The sequence below is a fragment of the Charadrius vociferus genome, unplaced genomic scaffold (genome assembly GCF_000708025.1).
Source record: "Charadrius vociferus isolate BGI_N301 unplaced genomic scaffold, ASM70802v2 scaffold282, whole genome shotgun sequence".
NCBI lineage: Eukaryota > Metazoa > Chordata > Aves > Charadriiformes > Charadriidae > Charadrius > Charadrius vociferus.
This window is the reverse complement of record NW_009647731.1, coordinates 6,916,064-6,938,607: the sequence shown is the minus strand read 5'-3', so window position 1 is coordinate 6,938,607 and position 22,544 is coordinate 6,916,064. Positions and strand designations below refer to the sequence as shown.

Genomic DNA, 22,544 nt, shown 5'->3' with positions numbered 1-22,544 from the left:
CTGAGCCTCACCCTCAGATATAAGTATCTCTATATTTCCATATTTGTATTTATATTTGCCTAAACGCCGTAAGGAAGCCATGCCCGGTTCTGCAGAGGGGTTATCAGGCTTTGGGATGTGGAGCTGCCTTGGGCATGGGGACAGCCCTGCCCGCTCCTCAGGGTGAGGACCTGGGGCACTCTCAGCAGCTCCTGCTCATGCCACTGAGCCCTCTGTGACCACAACAAGGAGTCGCCGTGGTTTTTTACAAAGCAGAGGTTTAATGAAGCATTAAATAATTATAAAGCTACTCTTCATGAAGTCATCACCTTTGAAGATGGGCGTTCTGAAGCAGGAGGCAATCCTGCCTTCTCCGTACAGTTTCTGTTTCATGGACAACAGTGGAGAGCTGGCTGAATTAAGTAACTCTCTCACCGCAGTATGTAGGATGAAAGGTGAGAATATGGAGAAATATATAGGCCCACGTGAAACAAGGGAGGGGTTCCTCCTGGACAACCAGCACCTGCCACATTCAGTCCTGGCATAGCGTGGGATAGACACAGTGAAAGGCCTTCAGGCTTGAGGTGAACATGGTGGAGCTGGTGGCGAACACGGAGAAAGGTGCTGGAGTTACTCAGGATAACTGAGTAACTAAAACAGAGTAACCGCATCTATACTATGGAGTTTTTTACTTCCTTTAAACCTAAGTTATCTTTTCTGAAAGTCCACATCTAGCATGCATACTGCAGACGCAGACTTTGAAAAGTGCCTCAAGCCCAGTCCCTGAGTTTCAGTTAGGCTTTTCATGTCCCAGGTGTGGGTGGAATAGTGTAGTAGTGTGATTGCTATAACTCTGTCCTTCTGCTTCCTAAACAGATGTGATATAGCAGAAATTAGAAATACTTGTTTTCCTACGTTACTAAAGTTTTTTTTTAAAAAAGGTGATGAGTTATTTGTGTGCTGAAAAATGAATGGCTAGAATCTAAGAAACTCTGTGTTTCTTACCTGTAGTTTTTAGTTAAATACAGCTAGATAGATCCAAAAATACTTAACTTTATCCTGGATATTGATCTGTGTCAAACTGAAATGGTATCAGCCTGTCATGGAACGCAGAGAGGAGCACTATGTGCACTGTTCCCAAAACGCTTGGGGTAATGCCTACGTCTTTCTGTATTACAGTTGCTGTAATTCAAGCAGTACTTGATGTTGTATAATCCCTAAGCAGTTCAAAAACAGCAACAAGTTGTTTATTTTACTTTTTCTGCCTGTGGTGAGTAGTTTTTACAGAAGACTAGGGTATTCCGTAATTATTACTCCTAAAGATTAGGGTATTTCCAGCAGCAGGCCAGCTGAGACCTTTTGAGTCATGAAGCAGAATGGTAGTTCAGGCCAAGCAGCAGTGTGCCTGGGACCTCCTGATAAAGCAAGGGGGCAGATGGAAGAGGGCTCTGAAATTGTTCTTCTGCCAAATATGTGAGATTAACCTTGCTGGTTTGGGGGGCGGTGTCTAATTTCTTCTTTCGCTTTTTTTTTAGCTTCTTGCTCATATGCTGCTTTTGTGCTTTGACTATTCTGTTGTAAGGCTGGGTTTACTACCATTTATTTACTTTTTTCTCCCTAGGGCAATATCTAAACTCATTGTGGCTTCTGTTTATGGAGGTATTTCCAAGCTGTTGACAGTTTAATATTCTGTAATATTATTGAGCTCATGACTGCTTGCATGAAGATAACCAGAGAAAGGAGAGCTATAGAAGTATCTCTCTCCGATGTAAATGAAACTATGATTTTTATTATTAGCTTCTAAAGGAAACTTTGAGCTTGTGGAAGGTGACTGGTTGTATATGTTTGTGTATTGTTTAGGAGAGGGGGGTGACAATGTGGCTTCTGCCTGTTTGTAGTATCTGCACATCCCAGTTTGAACTGAGAGGGCCAGTGCTGAATCTTCGAGACTTTTCTCTTGCTGTTCATTCAGTCTGTGCCTTATTACTTGGGTTTGCCAGCAAGCGAGTGTCATCTTTTTCACGTTCATTTGTCTTTCTCTGAGAGGAAGGAGAGGAGGGTGTGTCAGAGGTTGCTCCAAGTCCCATTTTGAATCTTATACGTGAGCTGCAGTGCTTGTTTATTGTTGGTCTCTCATATTTAAGTGAGTACACTTTTTGTTTAAATCATATAGCCATTTACTTGTATGGCATGTTGTCTGACCATATGGTTCATACAAGTAGGACACAGATGTTCAAGTAAGCATTTTTTTTCCTCTTAGTCTAACGGGTTTTTAATTTGACATGACTGCGACTCTACAGGAGGTGGAGTTAGACCCCCTCGGCTTATATAGTACATTGTTAGCCAGAGGAAACCACTCCTGATACTGGGACCAGAACGTAGCAGACAACCAAGCCACCTGTAGATGCAGCTTTCTCCTTTCTGCATACTAAAGTTTGCTCTTGAGACTTCAACTCATACATCTTCAGTGTGAAAGACTTGAACAAGCGCATACTTGTCTGACTGCTGTTATACCTCCTGAAAATGTTTAAACTTTTACCTATAGGCTTAGTCTGATAGTCTAGTGAAGATGTGGAAAAAATCTTATTTCCTCAGAAAGCTGCCACACTAGTTACATAGTTACATAGTAGCAGGGTTTCAGTGTGAACCTGTCCTTATTTTGCTCTGTATGGGATTCCTTTTTTTTTTTTTTTTTTTTTTTTGCATTGCCTTCCATGCTCTCAACGTTGTGTTTACATCATACTGTTACGCGTGTTTGGTGTAATCGTAATCCTTCTTCCCTAGGTTATGTCAGAGACACATAAGCACTCTGTGATTGCTTGGCATGTGTCAGCGGTGGTTGTTGCACTGCAGGAACACAGTGACTTAAGCCTCCGTGCTGCATCAGCCAGCTCAGGACATGCTCATCTGCCACGTAATGTGATCAGACAATCATCTTCCCCTGTAGTTTGGTGCTCTGTCCCTCTCTGGAATCTTCCTCAGAACAGAGCAACTGCTTCCTGACAAAGATGACAAGTAAAACCTCCACCGATTGACGTGTTCCCATACTGCGTGATAAGGTGCAGCAAGCTGTTACTCCCAGCCTGTTGAGAAGCAAGTGTGTACAGCTGGTTTGTCCTATCTGCCTGGCAAGGCCGGCTAGTTCTATTTGTGGCTCCAGATAAAAGCTGATAAAAAAAACAAAGAGCTGAAAATGGTGTGGCCTGTCCCCCAGAAGGTAAGCTCTGCCAGCCTCCCGATAGGCAAAGAATCTCAGGCAGTCAGCAGCTGACTCGGAGCTGGACTTAATATGGGAATGATGGACAGGGGATGGATAAGAGACATTTAAGAGTGAAGCTCCAGGAGCACTATTCAGAGCAGTTGTCTTTGGCTGTTTTATAACAAAGTCACTTAGCTTGCTAAGGAATGACGCCATTGTATGTTAAAGTGCAAGCTTAATTGGATTCTGTGTTATCTCCAATTGTAATAAATAAGTTTTAATTTTATCAGGAGTATGCTGTTCTTACCGCACCAAATTGTTGATGGTTACCAGGCAATGGAAGCAGCAGGCTGAGAGGTTAGATGAGGAGTTTGGAGCAAGAACAGACTGAGCTAGAGCCCTCATTGTTTTACTTTTTGTCTTTAATAAGCATTAACAAGAATGGATTAGTAGCTTATAAAGAAGTAAACAGTTTTTCTTGTAAGCATCTATGTACATGAATAACTTTTCTGGAAAAACTAAGACTGTTCACTGCAATGTCTTTTACAAATGTAAATATGTGTGGGATCAGGCCCTAAATTACAATGTGCATGAGCAGAGATTTTAATATCCCAATTTAAATTGTGATCTGATACAAATGATAAGTTTCTGTCATTGTCGATTGATTACAGTTCCTTTTACCCTATTGCATGTACTGGGAGAGGAAACTTTGAGGCTAGCAAAATTGCTGTAATAAGAATTTATTGTTAAGCCTGTGATTCATCTTCTGGGTTAGAGGCAAATGCTGGTTTCAGTACAGTTCATTGCTTAACAGAACAGGCTTTAAGCTTTCACAGTAGCAATGTAAAAGTTTACATAGCTTGATTTTGGTACACATAGAGATAGGTTGCATTATCTTAACAAGGTAATGTAGTATTTGTGGTAGGAGTATTTCAAATAGTAGACAGTGTCCCTGTTCTTGATGTCGAATATAAATTGGAAGACACAGTTAACTTCCATATGGTAGCCTAAACTAAAAACAAATAATAATCTCATAAATTAGCAATCCTGCCATGAGAATATGGGTGGTGTCTTAAAATTTTCTAGTCCTCACTATGTGGCATAAATGTCTGTAATTTGATTAGGCTATGCCAGGTGGAAATGTTTCACTGTGTATTAATGTTTTACATGCTACAGCGATATCAGATATCAAAAGGCAATTACCAGCTAATATTCTTGCTACTTATAAGGCAAAGCCAAGTCTTGGCACACAGGAAGCATTCCACACACCCAGAGTATCCCACGGAGAAGAAACTCTTAGTTTTTATTAAAACATTGGTATAAATTAGCATAAAGCAGTTTCTTAATTATGGAACAAATTTGCTAACTTTCCTCTTCTGTGTTAGATGTCTTTCAGGCTTATTTAGGAAAGTGCACATCCATATGTACTTCCAGAATCCTTTGTGGTATGTTAAGGTTCCAGGCACAGGTCTGTTTCTTTTATGTGGTGACTTTTGCAAGGCCACATCATCTGTAGCTCAATGAGCTTGACAGGGAAGGGGGAGGATTCCTAAGTTTACATTTTGGGATGCTCTGTAATCTTTGACTTTGAACTGGATCTTCCTCTCTTGAAGGACTGGGAAGAAGTTAGGGTCATGTAAGCAGACACTGTATCAACAGCCTGGAATGTGTTTTAAATCATTAGTTCTTTGACCTTTGATCTGTCATCAGATTCCTTCAGTGGCGGCAGGAGGAGGCTGCAAACGGGCTGCTGGGTAGTTAGTGCTATTCATAGTTCAGTGTCAGTGGATGGAAAGTTTAAATATGAGAATATTTTTGTAGTAGATATCCAGTGCACTGCTTTAAAGATTTCTGCATTTCCACCAATACTTCTGAAACAGAGGCTGATCTCTGGACACGGTAAAGTAACTGGTGGATACAATGTGCTTCTTCCTGAGCATCAGGAAATTATACGAGGTCCCTTGAAGCTCTGAATCACTGAACCAAAGAGCCTTCTTTATGTAAAAGCTCTCCAGGATTGTAATTCTCTTTCAATACATCATGGTTTTGCTTGCCAGCTTGTGAACTCCCTTTTTCAGCTTGGTTATTGAAACAGCCTTTAACATTATTAAGTCTTTTGATTTTTCTCAAGAGTGTTTGTATTTTCTTTTTTTTTTTTCCTAAACCTGAGTGTCTCAGCTTTCATTTAAAGAAAAGGGTATTTTTAGTAATTAAAATGTAAAACATTGGAAAATATGAACCTGAAATGGTCTAACAGCAGAATACAAATAAAAAAGACAGAAATGTTACAATATCCTGTTTTGGATGGTCAGGACTTTGGGGGTCTGACTCAGGATCTTGAAGGATTACCACCCTGCATCCTTTAGGGTAGAAAGTCCCATGGAAGGGAATGAGGAAGAGTAAGTTGAGATTTTAAGGGTGAAAATGAGAAAGAAGTACTTGCTGCTGAAGAGACTCATACACAAATCAAGTAAAAAAGTGAAAAGGGGGGCACGCTGTTATCTGTGTGCACAGGGAGACCTTATGAGGAACAATGAGAACGTGTTTAAGAACAGCAAATCAGGTTTGAACAGTTTAGAAAATCCAGGGAGCAATAGGATTCTGCTGTTCCTGGGAAGCTAACGGAGGTTAAAATTTTTCCCATGACAGGAAACGGGATTCAGCTGTGAATTCATGCATTCAGGTAGCCTGATATGAAAGCAAGCCTCAATTGCACCTGTGAGAGTAAATGCCATTTCTATATTTGCATATCTTAGCTGCTGTGTCTTGAAGCCTGTTCTTTTTCTTGCAGTAATTCCTATTGGTATTTCACTTCAGGTTCAGGTAAGGGCATGGGAAGTTTTCTGTAAGATACCCAGGTTTTTTGCAACACAACCCTAACCCTCCTCTAACCCATAAGCAGTAGGGAGAGCTCTGTCCCTACTTGTTTTCAATAGCAATGTCCTTTTTTATTTGGGTCTTTTTTTCCAAAATATTTTTTCTATTTGCAGATACAACACTGAATTGTTAATTTTTGCTTCAGATGTTGACAGGAAAATAATCCCAAGCAGTTTCATCCCATTCTAAAAAGTGGATCCGTGTTTTGCTCTTGGGGTTTTAATGTTACTAATGGCAATTGGGTGACACTGATCTTGGTTTAGTTGGGCCTGAGGTCTCTTTCAGTGACCAAACATTTGACAGGAAATGAAATTAATTGCACTACTTGGCTGATGTTGATGAACGCTGACAGATGCCATGTCAGATTTTAACAAGCTACTGGATCCTTTTGAAAGTAGAGGGCCAGCAGGATGCTTTACAGGTGTTTGATGAGTGGGGCAGAGCATCCTTATGAGAATACGGAAAGTTGCTTGGGTTTGTTGTCAGTGTATCCTTCATTTGCCTGGCTTGTTTCCTAAGTCTATGGGTGAGGTAGGTTTGTTTTTGTTCTATTCTTAATCCTTGGTTTGTTTATTTATAATATTTTTTGGAGAGATCTCTCATCTTGATAGTTACAGCCAAGCTATCCCAGGCTAAACTTTGACATTTTTCCACTGGTTGCATTTTCTTCAAGCTTCATTTCCCACAGACCCATAAATGACTTTGATCTCCACCTAGTGCTTAGTTTAATGTGAAAGGTGTTTTAAATGGTTGAATGATTCTTGCCATTGTTTCCATCCTGGTGCACAAAACATTGATATTTTAGTTTGGAAGCTGTCACATTGCTACATTGTATATGGCTGGTTTTTTGCTTGCTTTTGAGCTCAGGTACTAGCTATTGTCTGTTAGATTGCTAGGAAGACTGAAATATGTGCATGTCAGGTGCAGGCAGGCAAGCTTCCCTGTGCAGTATTGTTTGTATCTCCAGCGGTAAGAAGAAAACAGAAGAAAGCTGACCTCATAGGACTAGAGGCAGTGTCATGGCGTTGGTTAGGAAGTTGATTAAGTTAATTCTCAGCTCATCTGAAACTCAGTCATCATGAGTGGTTTCAGTTGAGTGAATGCTTGCATTAAATGCTTAGGAGTTTCACTCAAGTACCCCACTGAGAATTGCTTGTGCCATAATGACAGTGGCACTCATTAGTTATGCAGGCAGGATGTTTGAAATGCTTTTCATTTGAGAAGTTTTTCAAGGGAAGAGGAGAAGGGATTGGCTGGAGGCTACAGGATGCTTCTCGTGGGGATCCCAGAGCCATTTAGGGGAAGAAGGGAGAAATGCAGTCTTATCATTTGCTCAGGTGATATTTTAGCTGCTAAACCTTTCTTCCAGCTGGTGACTAGATAACAAAGCAGATCTCAACATTACTTGTATTTGTTCCATGTATATAAAGCTCTTTTGACTTCCCAGGATTGTTTCTAAAGCCAATCTGCTGAAATGAGAAGAGATTCCAGAACCGCTGGTAATGCTGGACACAGTTCCAAATAGCTTGGGTCAAAATGCATCTCTCATCAGTGTATGGCAAAAAAAATCACCAGTGACAGGAGCGTGACAAAGAGTTTTCAGGATCTGTGTTACAGCTTTTGCAAAAAGCTCTATGCAATTTCTTAATGGTGCTTTGTAATCTTTCTGCAATGGTAGTGCTGCAGCATGGCTTCTGAGATTTACCCTTCTCATGTGGTCTTCTGATGATACTTGGACGTACATTCACTCTTTAAATGATTTAAGGAACCAGAGGTTATGCCATCAAGAAAAGTGTTGATAAGAGGAGTTAAACAAAGGCAGAGAAAGACTTAGTTCATTTGAAATGTGGAAACTTTAAACTTTAATAAGAACGTGAACCTTCCTTTCATCAATACAGGATTTGTTAAGCTCTCTCTTAGGCAAAAAAACCAACAGATTTTTCCTGTGTATTTGTTTAGATGTAGATGATAAACTGAAACATTGCCAAATTCCTTTCTTCCTTCAAACAAGAAATCCATTATGTCCTAAGGAATAAATGTTGTATGAATATTTCCCTGCTTGAGAACAGCACCATTATTCTATGAAGCTTAGAAATACAAGAAAGAAATAAAACCCCAACAGGAAATTGAGTTTGCACCTTGTTTAATGCATGGTGACAAGGCAGATCATTAGACTTTTCATAATGAATAGCATTCACTTATGCAAACTGAGAGCCCATGCTCATAGTGTCTGCTTGTGTGGTTTTGTTTCTTCAGCGTTGAAACAATTTTTAGTTAAGGCCTGGTTTTTCAACTCTGACAATAACCCCATGGAAATCCTACATAATGCTCAGTAGGATCAAATCCTACTTCCATGCACTTTGAAAAAAAATCTGATCTCTTCATTTTCATCATATCCGTTAAAGCTTGGAAGCGACTCAAGAATGATCTGAGCCCCTTGGAGATCACAGGCAATTGGATTGCTCTTGAGCAGCTACCCTTTGTTGTAATAGTCCAGGCTTGCATACACAGACCCTGCAGCTTCGAGAGCTGACAGCAGCACTGACAGTATCTCCAATCTTTTTGTTCTCCAAGGATTCAAAATAGTAGCCCCAGAGAGCTGTTAAAGAGAAAAGGCTTGTAGGTCTGTGTTTTCTGTACCATGAGAGGCAGGACTGTATTCCAGCTTATTCCATTCACAAGAGAGGCAGGGTGGTCTGTTTAGAATATGAAATCGTTTGATATGTGGACTCAGAAAAAGGCTGAGTTCTTCCAGGAGCTGTTGAATAGAATGGTTTTCTTTTTTTTATTTAAAGAATAAAAGCTGATTTTTTTTAATCTTGTCTCTATGTTTGTGGCCCTTCAGGGACTAGAAATGCTCTCCAGTGTCTCCTGTTTCAGAAGGGAGGTTCTGGTCATGTAAAAGGGAATTTCTTCCGTCATATTGAGCAGGAAGGGCTCTTGGGGAAATGTTGTTCTCCTATAGAACTATTTCCATGTGATGGATGTTTACAGAATTCCTTTTTGCTGCCTCGAACATGATTTGTACATTGCTATTGGCTCCACTAGTTAATTCTTTCAAAGTTGTTTTTCCCATCGGTATGGGAAAAAATAAAAGAACATAATTTGATGTTTCCTATTAACTGTCATCAGTTTAGTATTCGTTTTTCTTTGATGACATGATATTTGTATTATAGCAATTACCTAGATCACACTATTGGGATTTATTGTACATATGTAGTGATCACAGCTGGTGTCTCTTCATTGCCTCTGCCGTTTGTGGCATGAATGCTGCTGGGCAGATGTTCTTTCTTTTTAATAAAAACAATCACAATTCAGCCATATTTTCTGTGGTATTTCTACAGTGGTCATAAATATGTGTGCTAAGGCAATGTGTTTAAGCTTGAGGGGATTTATTGTCAGAACCATGACTTCTGCATAGTTGTAAAAAGGGAAAAAATAAAAAAGCTGTTTAAATCCCTTCCTTGTTTGCACACCACATTGTACACCAAGTGTGGATACAGTCATGTTCATCCTTTCTGATTTGATCTCTGACTCAAAGTGAAAGCAGCCTGCTGGAACAACATTTTTCCAACTATGGATGTTAACAGGCTGGGTGACCCTTGTTTTGCCCATGTAGCGTAAAGCTGTGATTAGTGATGGGAACACGTGCTAAATTGTCTGCAAAAATCCGTTGTAATGTGGGGTTGCCAGGACTTGTCTTTAATTCTTGCAGATTGGTGTGTGCTCCCTGCTGTGAGTACACCAAAGATGATGGATCTGCTGGTGGTTCACATCCTAAGCAGTTCTGTCTGTGCCTGAATTCATGACTTGCCAGTATGAGAGATTTTAACTCATTCTGAGGTATTGACAAAAAGAATAAAAGACTGGGTGGAAAGGAGACTTCATAAAGAAAAAGGCAATACAGGGAACTTCTTTTAAATAATAGTAATTACTGTTTTTAAAAGAATTGCCAGATAATTTTATCCCCCATTTTCATCGCTAGGCTTGAATCCCTGTGGCCATGCAAAAGGGATAGAGCTTAATAATTGTGAGTGCATGAACACTTTCATTCAAAGTTTGTAGTGTTTTTTGCAAGCAGTGATCTGCCACAGATCTCTGTATGATATGTTGAAGCTGGATTTTCAGAAGAAGCTAGAACAGAGGTTGGATTGAAAGTTACTTTTGATCATCCTACCTTATTAGACTCATTACCTAGGCAGGTAAAGGGAGCCATAATGACTAAACGAGTTTTTCAAAAGGTGACTCATTGGTAGAACTGGGGACCGTAGTAAAGAGCCAGAGAGTTCATATATGCAGCTTCTGAGGCAGAGCCAGCAGCGTGCTGAGTGCCTTCAGCTTGAAACTGAGATGTATATAGACTTGGACATTAAAGCTGCAAGCTGAATTAAAAACTAAAGGAGGTTAGGAAGAAACTTTTGCATAGACACATGAGTACTCCATAGCTCTTTATGAAATTTAGCAGCTTCTGAAGCATCTGGTAATGACCACTCCATGACAATACTCCAGTTCATACAGCATCACCACAGGATCTAACAGTCTGAATACTGACATAACCCCTAACAACTTTTACGCATTAAAGTAGAATTCTCAGTTACTCCATGATCTGATTGTAAGGATCCACCAAAGGCAGCTTAGAAAAGCAAATCTATTATGAGTGGGCTTAGGTTTTGCCTCTGGACCTCCAGTGAAAAATGTCTAGATGGTTGACAACTCAGGAAGAGTCTGAGGTGAAGTGGTGATGTGGTATTTTCTGCCTAATGGTTATATGATGTTGTACTGTTAGTTTGAAAATAGTATTTTAAACAAAATGGCGATCAGTAGAAGAAAAAGGAAGAATGAAAGAGGTTTTTTTCTGTAGGTGTACCTGAAAACCAGCTCAGAGCATTTTGCAGCATTATAATAGAGCCTTAACAATAGTTCTCTGTAATTCTCCTAAGTCATTGATAATTGAGTTTTGGCTGCTTGTGGATTTAATGCCACCCTGAAATGTAATTTGTTTGCACATGAAATATTAACACTGTTCTATGCAGAAATGTGAGACCGGAAAACTGCTAGCACTGGTACTGCTTCAATTGTGAGTTGCATTTTAGTGCATTCTGTTTATTGTTATTCTATTAATTACTGTTACAATAACACTCATTAGACTTCTGAGGCTTGGCAACAGTCAAACACAAATAATTAGCAATCCCTGCCCCAAACACCTTGCAATTTTAATTTTCAAGACAGGTAGCTAATAGGGTATTAGCCCATTATAACAGGGTAGAGAATGAATGTTTTGCATAACATCGTGCTTGGAATTTGTGGAGGAGAGATGAATTGAACCCAGTTCCCCTGATAATCTTTCTGTATTTCATATTTCAAATTTTCAAGGACTCTGTAACTGCAGGGACCTAGAATGCTGCTTATTTATTTTCCCTTAATAATCAAAATTTCTGATATTCGATATTTCTGATATTTGATCTGAATGTACTTGAATGTTAGGAAGAGGGATGAGATGGAATTGCTTGCAGATTAAGAGTTCAGGTAGCATCCTAGACCACTGTGAAGAGTAGTTTCTCTTACTGAATTACACAGATTCAGCGATACACAGAGGAGCAGTGGGAGCAGCTGAAACCAAAACGCCTGGGAGCTGTCATATATATATTTGTTTAAGAATTGAAATAGCAGCTCCTATTTATGCTTTCTCACTGAGGTGAATAAAAAGAACTTTTAAAACTCGCATGAAGCAAGTAGTATTTTTGGTGCTACTGTGGGACATTAGATAAGTTCAAGTCCTTTATTCAACCCAAGCTGAAGCAGAAGTGTGAAATTCAGTCTCCCATCTCCCATGGCTGTTCTGGGATGGATTGGTTGCTTTCTCCTGTGTTGAAGAGAAATGCATTTCTTAGCATTTCTTAAAGTAAAACAAGCACCTGGTTGTGATGTGTTTTGGTTTGGGTGAATAAGCATTTAACAGTGGAAAAACTGCCAAGTCACAGAAATCCCTGACTAGTCCTTCACCTTTTTACTGACACAATTATTTTTCCCAATAAAGTTGTACATGGCCACAAGTCTATATGCAGATACTAGAGTTGTTTACCTTAATCCATGAAGTACAGGGAATATAGTATGTGAAAGACTAACAGAAGACCAATGCAGATTAGGCACTCAAAGGTAATAGTAGTTCTTGGGACATTAATTTGTTCAGAATGCAGGTGGGGAATATTCTTTATTCCTATTTACTTTATTCAGTATTCAATACACTGTTGTATAGTTTGGCTGCATATATCATGAATTATATATAGCGGAGATGTGGCTCGATTTTTAATGCTTGATTGTCTCTTCACTGCAGCTTACTCCCAGTATTTATGTCTAAATTAATACTGTAAAATCAACCTGGGTGTTTCAAAGTTCGTACTTTTTAAAGCAAAACAAAACGTATTGATGCAGCAATGGTGGAGCAGCTCAGTGTTATCTGGGGACTGGAGGAGTTAATCTAAACCATACAACATTTCTAAAATATTTATTGTTTCAAAAAGACTTAGCACCCTGAAAGCTTCCTAAAATAAAGCACATGCTTGCAGGAAAGATGTATGCTAGTATGCTAGTAAAATCTGTCCTGTTTATGGAACCATGTCACCTCCAGTCCCAGAAGTGAAAGAAAGATTGCATTGGTACAAATAATTCTCATAACGCGATTAACTGGATGATTGGAGGTAACTGAGGTCTTGGTGAGGACCGAGCACATGAAAGTAATGATTATGCAGATTCGTCCAAGGAGAGTCTTTATTACAAGCTCTCTTGTAGCCAGAGAATACCAGCCATCTGCTGGGATGTCAAGGCATATAGTGACAGGAGGAGAAAGCAATAATCTGACAGAAGGGAACAAGATGACCAGAGTCACCTCATTTATTGGCAGCATAGACTGTTGCTAACGTCCTTAGTAGGTATATTTTTCCAATCTATCTGTATGTGCTTTTTTTTCCAGTGTGTGGCTGTGACTTGGCACAAGGAGGCTTTTTCATTAAGAACGGGGAATATCTTTGCACCTTGGATTACCAGCGTATGTATGGTACCCGCTGCAACGGTTGTGGGGAGTTCGTGGAAGGCGAAGTTGTGACAGCTCTGGGAAAAACTTACCATCCAAGCTGCTTTGCCTGTACTGTTTGCAAGTAAGTCATCCCTTCCAACTAACATGGTGTGAACCCAGCACGAGGAAAACAGGGGAAAAGGTATCATCATGAGACACAAGTCTCAAGGCGCATTTCCCTTTGGGGAGCATTTGGTTGGAAAAGATCTGCTGCAAGTCTGACTTTGAGGGTCTTCAAAATACCACTCCTTTATTTGGGGGACACAGCTTATCTGTTATATCTGGTTGCCTCTTCTCAGAAAGTTAGTCTCACATACGAAAGAATTCAGTATCAGGCTTATATGTTGAGATAATGGACATGGGTTGAGTTGAGCTCAGGTGATCAGCCCAGCTTGATGGGAAAAATGAGGTAAAATGAAATTCTAGATACTACAATAGAGAAGTCATTTCGGCTATAAGAACAATTGGAAATTGTTCTTCTTCCCAAATACTATTTCTTGTCCCTAGTAGGAGAACCAGGGAATAAAAAGAAGTTAGCTAAGGTTGTGTGGACAAAAGGTGGTATTTTTAACTTGTATTTTTGTTTAAACTCTCACTAACCTATTAATTCAGAATTTAGGAAACTACTGGGCAAATCTTCCACATGATCTCATTGCAATTCTGTACTTGAAAATCTCAGCTGAACTTTGCAGCCTAAACTCAACCCAAAGTCCCTATGCATAGTGTCCTCTGTTAGCTGGCTCTAGGCACTGAGACTGTGCTAGAATTTAGGTTGTTTTAGCATGTACCTGATTGCTATGGTTATCAGTATAATATTTTGGATACACTAGGGGAGTAAAGCTACTGTAGGTTTTTATAGTAGTGGCACATTTTTATGGTAGTAACAATAATCTTCTAGACATAAAGTGAAAGTAAAGTGATACGGCGCCATCATGATTCTGCAGAAAGCCAACTGTGTTATGTGTATACTTACTATTTACCAAGCTGGAATTAAAATGGCCATCAGGTTGTTAATTTCTACTGCTCTGAGCCCTGCAAGTTAAACAGAATTTTTCTTAAGTTTCAGTGTAATGCCTGAGGGGCACATAGGAAGCATCAGACAGAGATGTAAGTAGATTTCACAGAGAGGGAGGACCCAGAAGACAGGGCCTGTTCCTTTGTAGTCTTAGAGGTAAATAAGACAGTGGAGTTCTCCAGAAATCAGAATCTGACAGCAGTCAAATGGTCTGAAACTTAACGCAGGAGGATGAGATGAACAAGAAAGGCAAGAATTTATGTTCTGAGGTAGTACCTTGTTGGAGATCCTGTCATATGATGCGTCTGGGTATTAGTGTGGCAGACTTTCAGGGTGCTTCCCTAATCTTTCATCGCTATCTCTGATGAGTAGTTCAAGTACTTTGTCTTATAGCCTGGTACCTTTTTCAAGACCTTTTCTATTGAAAGTATTTTGATCATATTTCCATTTAGGTAGCGTGTGAATTTACTGCATGTTGGTGATCATATGTTGTGTATGTTTCAGATTCATTTCCCAAGGATAGTGTGAAAGTAGATGATATAGTATGAAACATGACATCAATTTTCTGTACATAAATTTGCATCAATCTTTTTATGTTGAATGAACAAAAGATGAGTCATTGGAATAGATTCATGAAATGCAGTATTGCTGCTTATTTATTTATGGCCAACTTAGGAAAGGGAGTAGAAGGGAAACCAGAACAATGCCTTAAACATTTTGTTTTGTGGAAACAAGGAGATGTTCATTTGTTAAGCACAGTTTTGGAGTGAGGCGTGGTGCAGGGAGGTCTGCACTCAGCAGCTAAAGCTACTTACTAAAGATTCGGAATTACTAAACCTTCTAATTTTAATGACATACTCATACAAAATGTTGTTCATCCTCTGTTTTATACACCAAATAAGTGTTAACAGTGATGTCAACTTCTGCCTGACACATGTTCTTAATGTTTTGTTGGGTTCAGCAAGTAATCTCAAACTTCCATAGCACATTCAGCCTTTACCTTTCCTTGAACACCGTCTGCACAGGTAGCAATTACCATGGTGGTTCTGTAATGTAGATACCTATTTTAAAGCTCTAGGAGGAGAATGAATGTGGATAAAATTTCTTTTTTTTTTATTATTTTTTTATTTGCAAACTGCTACATCCACCGTAATATAGTCATATATTTCATTGCTGAGTACAGATGAAATTAGTGTATTTATGAGAGGCGACCTCCATATTCCTTCACTAGCCTCAAGACCAATTCCGATTCTTCCTTTGAGTTCTCTTCTGTACCATTTGCTACCCACAACATCATGCTGACACCATCATAAATGTAGCTGTTGTGTCTAAGTAGATTTCACTGTCGTCTACTCTTTAGATAAAGTACGTTTGATAGCTTTTTTAAACCAAAATACAAGGCAAGTCTGACCTCTGCTCTGCTTGCATCCACGGATTGGATTTCTTCCAGTGCCTGGCTTTGCCAAGGCCACATTGCAGAAACTATTTGGCCTGAGTTTCTGTAAAATATTGATTGCACTGGGGAAAGGCAGCAAAATCAAGGCATAGGGAACAGAGGAAAATTTCTGGCATAACCTTTGCTAAGATGCATTTTTGTCTTTAACTCTCCAGGCGTCCGTTTCCACCAGGCGATCGAGTTACCTTTAATGGAAGGGACTGTCTCTGTCAGATGTGTGCTCAGCCAATGTCCTCCAGTCCAAAAGAATTGTCTGCCTCAAGCAGTAAGTATGCTATCTTCCTTCTGAAGCCTCTCATTCTCCCAGGCTGATTGTCATTTGGTTGAAACTAACAGTGCAATCTTTTGGGTTTTTTTTTTATTTATTTATTTTTCTTCACCTTTAGAAATGTGAACTATCTCTGGGTACCATCTTTTTTTCCTTCTTTTTTTTTTTTTTTTTCTTGATTAAAAGTATCTGGTACTACAGGTGGGAAGAGATACTTACACATTTCAATATGAAAAAATGACTTTTCCCCTGTGACTGGATTTTTAAACGGGCTTGATTATTCTTTTATAGGCACTGGAGAAGTATCTAATTGATGAAACCTGAGGTTCCAGAGTTGATAGATTCCATTCTTTTTGTGTATAATTGCATAGGTTTAAGTATTCAAAAGAGGACAAAGTCAGAGGAAATTAAATTTCTTCTACTATTTAACACTTTAATTTAATTAAATTGTTGTTCAAAAGGAGTATCACCAGGATTGTGCTTCCAGTAGACTGATACCACAATGATACTGTGATTAGAACCTCAAGAAACCGTTATAAAAAAGAGAGAAAGCAATTTAAGGGGAAAGAGAGAGAATGAAGAAAGTTTGGGAAAGAAATTAACTTAGTTTGCTGTTGTATTTTAATGCTTTTAAAAGATAATTTGTAAATTACTGATATTAATCTCTGCCTCTAGTGGTTAATTTTTTTAATCTTTGGGGATTTCTGATTCTTTCCCTGACTGCTGGTTTGTACTCAGCAGTCTAATCTGTAATGACTTCCCCAGTATCATTTTATAATCCAAAATGGCTACAAAATTCCTTGTGACACTAGGTAGTTCTCCACCGATGTTGGTTTCCATCAGGGAGACACTGTGTATTTTGTACTGGTACTTGGCTTTGAGATCCTAGGCTCATAAAGTGCAGTGTAAAGGCAAAGTTGGATAATGTTTGTGCTCAGCGGATGAGTCAAGTGAATCTCAGGTTATCTGATTTGCCTGAGAACATGTAATCAGACACTTGGCAAAATGGAAAATTAGAGACTTTTTTTGTTATCATGCCTTTCTGTCTGTTAAGTGATACTTTTGCACCAAAACTGTAGATTTGGAGCTGAAAATGCACGAGCCTAATCAGTTAAGGAAGAAATTAGGAACCTGAAAAAAGACTTCCAAGGCTTACAAACCAACATAGAAATATATAAGGTATTTCAGGCACCCAGAGAATCCTTCTGAGACAAAGGTATTATCTGGAAATTGTATTTCAATTACTGATATTTAGGAGGCATAATTGGCAAGGAACTGCAAGGCATAGGGACCTTGGACAGTACTGACATTCTCTTTCTGAGCATGTCACAGCACTGGTTCCCAAACGACCGATCTTCAATGACAGAAACATCTGGATCGCACTACATCTGGTTCTCAAAAAGTAGTGCACTCATCTAGCGGTGTGGCCGCATCCGAGATCACAGAATCACAGAATTTTCAGAGTTGGAAGGGACCTCTAGAGATCATCTAGTCCAACTCCCCTGCTAAAGCAGGATTGCCCGGAGCACATTACTCAGGACTGCATCCAGGCGGGTTTTGAAAATCTCCAGAGAAGGAGACTCCACAACTTCCCTGGGCAGCCTGTGCCACTGCTCTGTCACCCGAACTGTAAAGTTTTTCCGTGATACATGACTCCGGATGCTAAAATGTCCCCTACAAATGATAGGCTAAAGTTCTCTGGTAGTGGGCAAGCAAAAGAGCTGGAGAGTCACTTCCTGATAGGCATAGTCTCTGCTTGAACTGCTGCTTGGGTTTCACACTGAAGTCATAGGTAGCGAGGATTATAAAACAATCTTCCCTGCTACTTGTGGTAAGATACTATTTTTTTTTTAAATCAGAATTGGGTCCCGCTGGGCAAACTGTCTTGCCAGTACACACAGCAAGTGTTTTAACTGCTCAGAGTTTAGAGTGCACTACTTCAAAATATGCAAGTACCTGCTGCTGTGCATCTTGTTCTTTTATGGACAAAGACTTGTAGAAAGATATAGTATAGAGTTTCTGGCAATTTTAGAGCAAAACTCTCCAAAACAACAAATAAAAGTGAGACCAGCATGTGTTTATAAGTTCAGAAAAACTCAATTAAAAGCATACTAATGAAGTGTCCTCTGTCTTCAAAGATATGCCAGCTGCTGCTTTAGCTTTGTGCAAAAGTTGACTTAGATATGGAGAAGTCTTTCTTGCTGGCACTGAAGAGTAATTTTTAATTAGTGTAAGCTGTTCCAGATTGCTTCCATGTCTCTCCTGCTGGCTGAATCAGACACATCATTTTTTTGTAACGCTTTGCCCTTTTTTGAAAGGATGGGTTTTTTAATACAAGTTCTTTTAGAAGATGATATCATTCATGCTATGCATCTCTTTCATATCCGATATTGCTGTAAATTTCCTCTGATTACTTCCAGGTAGATTACTAGAGGAGGCTTTCCTTAAAACAAGGTTGGAAGTGAGGAAATTCAGTAGACTGAAAGTATATCAGGTTTGATTGGCTTATATAGTGTAAAAGGAAGCCTTTTCTATCCACTAGAATGTCTGTATTAACGCTGACATGCCATATTTTTATATCTGTTACTTCACATAAATTAAAGGCATATTGACAGCTTTTCTTAGACGATTTCAAGGAAAATCAAATGCCTCTAAATACAGGGGTTAACATCTTGAATAACATGAAACGGAATATTGTTACACTCTTTTGTAGTGCACACCAATGAAAATCAAAAGGAAAAATACTAATTAATTAACTTTCCTTTTTTGTTCAATATTGGTTGGGTCCGTGGTACTTATTTACCTTATTTATATTAATAATGTATTTCTTTTACTGCACATGTATTACCTGGAATAATGATAGCCATTTTCTTGAAGAACCATTTTGATGACTCATTTTTATTCTTATTTTCTAAGTCAGTCTTTTTCAGTATCCACATGCTACAGAGTAATCATAATTCATAATTTCGTCAACCCTATTGCTTAGACACTGCTAGATGTACACAGTGCACTAGCTTTGGGATTTTCATTTATTTGGCAGGAAATCTAATAGCAAATACCTGTAAATAGCTTTGCAGACAAATGAAATGGGTGGTGTTCTTTTCTGTTATTGTTTTATTTCATATGACAGCTTGATAAATGAGATCTGATCTGTAAAGTGAAGTGACTGGACAGATGTAGAGCATCAGATGTAGACAGAAGCATCTTAAGCTCTTTCTATTTTCTATTGTGTTCTAGCTACATGCTAACACACCTGTGTTTGTTACCGTCCATATAATCTTTCCAGAGAAGCTGGTGTGCAGACATCTATTATTTCTAAATTTTAGGCAGGACTGCAAGCTGTGTGCTTGGCTATTTGGCCACGGGTGCCCTGCTTCCACACCCCCCACACTCCCTGCCCACCCATTTTACCATCTTTAATTAACATCTCCTGCATTGTATCTGTTCCATATATGACAGCCTCATTTCACTGTCCCTCAGCATTTTGTATCGCCTACTCAGGGGACTTCTTTTGAAGGCCACCTTTAAAAATCTGCAAATTATGTGTGTGTTTTCCTAATTTCATGCTGTAATTTAGAGTCAAAAAGTCAAAGCTGAAGTCATAAAGTCACAAAATTTAGACAATTTGTGTGGTTTTAGCTTGTGTAAGGAGAAATTCAAGACCCTAAAGTCTGCCTAAATCCTTGTTTTTCATCCATGTTACCGTTAGGTACCTTTGAAAGAGTAGTGTGAGCTTTAAAATACATCTTTCCAGCTCCCAGCACCTCAAACTATTTTATTCCCCTAGTGGCCAAATGCATAGTGCCTGAGGGTATGCACTCTGGATTTCTGTGAGCATTACTGTCTGAAGCAGAGGCAAGTAGATTGGCCACGTTTACAGGCTTACCCTCTTTGATTCTTCTCCATTAGACCATTTCATCAGTGAATTCCCACCAAGGCAGCTGGTAAGTGAACTGATGCGGACATCTGAGCATAAAACCCCCTAGTTTAGTCAGACCTTCATTTTTAAAAATACCACACTGGCTTGCATGTGTTCTTGAACATACAAGAGGTGTCATGGAAAGTACAGCTGAGAGTGGAGCAGCCGTAGAGAGATCCCACACACTCAGAGCAGGCACATAAGGTGGTACCAGCAGTCTGTGCTGGTGGAGCTTGACCCGGCAGTCTTCTAGCTGGGGGATCATCTTTGAAATCCTGAAGAGGTTACGTGTCTTTGAACAGTTTAATACATTTCTCTTTTCCTCAAATAGAGATTTTTCCCTTAGGCATTCCACTTCACTGTTTCCACAATAAAGCACTTCAGTAAGAATGTTATGTTATTTCTCCACCTGAGATCAAGCTCTTTCTCTGTTAGTTCCTCGTCTGGGTGTTGGTATGGAAGTTTTAGTTATTTCTGATTACCTTTTTGATGAAAGGTTGGATCATTTTAGTGATGTGCATGAACTAATCAAGAAATTGCATTTCAAATAGAAAGTGGGCTTTCCAGATGGGTAGGAAAAAACTCCCTGTCCAAAAGAAACTGAAGGGTTATGATCACCTAGCGAGAGTTTTCATTTGAAAAATTCATCTTTTTTTAAAATGATGGAGACTTTCACAGTTGCCTCTTTTTCAGTGAAATAGATACTGTTTGGAAAGAAGCAAGGGGAAGATGTGTCAACTCCCCTTTCTTTGTAACAGTCTCTCCTGTGAGTTAATTACAGTACAGCCAAGACGTGGACCAGAGTTTTCAAAATGGCCAGCGTTACATGTGCATAAATAATCTTTAGTGCAGCTGTTCCCCGACCAGCCGGTGTCCACGTGGAGATTTCACAATACTGTTTTGTATGTTTGACCTTGTCTGGTTTGCACATTATGTTCTGGTTCAAAGAGTAAGTTCTCTGGGACAAATGCTTTCATGCCTATCAGTACAGAGTCTAACAGAGTTGGATCCTGGCTCACAACTGGGGATCTTAGCTCTATTGTGATATAAATAATAAGCTTAATGCTTAATGAACTTGGGGGAGAAAGATATCTTTGTTAATTATTCAATAGCCTTATCTCTTCACATAAGATGCAGTCAGTAAAGCTCCCAGTAAATATCCAGAACTTCCAACAAGGTTTCTGGTAATGCTGAAGTAGAGCAGAGCCAACATACCTTACCTGTTAAAGAAGAAAGTGGGCAGGAAAAAATGGGAATCATCTTTTGCCTCACTGCCCAGAAAGGGGGGGGAAAGTGAGATTGTTTTTGAAACAACGAAGTGACAGAAGGGGAAGATGCAAATTTACTTTGCAGTCCTCCTTTAAAGACTCTCTAATTCTTAATGCAGTTTTATATTTAGGATGTAACTGTCCTTTTATTAGATAAAGATATAAGTGATTGTTGCCAGTATTCATAAATAATGTCTGAGCTGATTTATAAGCATCACAGACTTCTCCCTTAGAAATTAGCTGAGTGGATAAAATGAATGCAAAATTCCTTTTAATCGTAGTTCTTGTGAAAAGTCTGCAGCTAGGATATGTAACTGTTTAGCCACATTTGACTCAGTTTTCATTATTTTGTTCTTTATCCTTTTTTTCCTGAGCTGTCTGAAAACTCCTTCAAGTCTGTAGGGAAGACTTAAAAAAAGTGAAGGGGAAGAGTTGGCTGGCTGTTTGTAAGCAAGCAATCTGCAGTGATTTTTGGCTTTAAAGGATATTAAGCAACATCCAACACATGACTTTGAGCTCATTCTTAGGAAATAACCTAGAATTTCACACTGTGTGTCAAAGCTTCGTAGTATATAGGTAATATACAAACACTTGGCGTGGATGTGGATAGGCTTTGTGTGTAAGACACTGAGCCCAGTTTTGCCTTAAGACATACGCACTCACAATATCCATACACTTCAGGGAATGCCCCGGGGAACTTAGATGAGCTCAACAATTTTGGTTTTGAACATGCATTTTTTAAATGTAATTTTTAAAATCCTGTGTATAATTTTGAACCTTAAGGGTTTAATATTTCTTGTGTGCTATAACACAAAGATTTTCTTGTTTCATAATTCCTGGCTTATCTGCTAGCGATAGAGAAATACCCACTTATCTCTGTGGCATTCAAGCCTGCATACCTATGTTTAAGTACTCGAGGTTCAGTTCAGAATTTTTGGGACTTAACGGAAGAGGTTTATGTAGTCCTATACCTCTTTTTTTTATTTTATTTACCATAGAATAAAGACATACCACAGACATCATTGTGGATTGATTTCAAACACTGTGATTTAAATCACTGATTTTAATCATGGTTTACCTAAGAACCCAGGGAACCTTGATTAGAATAACTGATTGTAAACGTGTTGTACATTTAGATTTTTAATTATAAAAGGCTAATTGATAAACATGAGGGAATTTCATTATATTCTTTAACACCTATATGTTTCCCTAATGACTATTTTTGTTCATATTTTATGTAAAGCTCTATTAGAATGGAAATTGAAACTTAATTAGAATGCACAAAATAGCATTGTGGAATTTTTTTTTTTATTTCAGAAACTACCTGAATTCTGCTATACACATGAAGAAAGTAAATGCATTAAAATGTATTTCAATTTTGGAACTGCTGATTTGTTGGGGGTCTGTAGATTATAAAACTACTTACTTTGGATCGCCATGTCCTTAAAGATTTTAAAAGTGGAAGTTCCTATCGTACCTGATTTTGTTCAT

General features: G+C 38.9%; 1 protein-coding gene across 1 annotated transcript in view; it reads left to right on the top strand.

Annotated features, from left to right (window-relative positions):
- Positions 1-22,544, top strand: part of ABLIM1 (actin binding LIM protein 1) — a 141,442-nt gene that overhangs the window by 36,019 nt on the left and 82,879 nt on the right. Inside the window, exons 4-5 of the mRNA XM_009881639.1 lie at positions 13,026-13,209; positions 15,754-15,863. Coding sequence (XP_009879941.1) covers positions 13,026-13,209; positions 15,754-15,863 — 294 coding nt within the window. The remainder of the gene's footprint in view (positions 1-13,025; positions 13,210-15,753; positions 15,864-22,544) is intronic.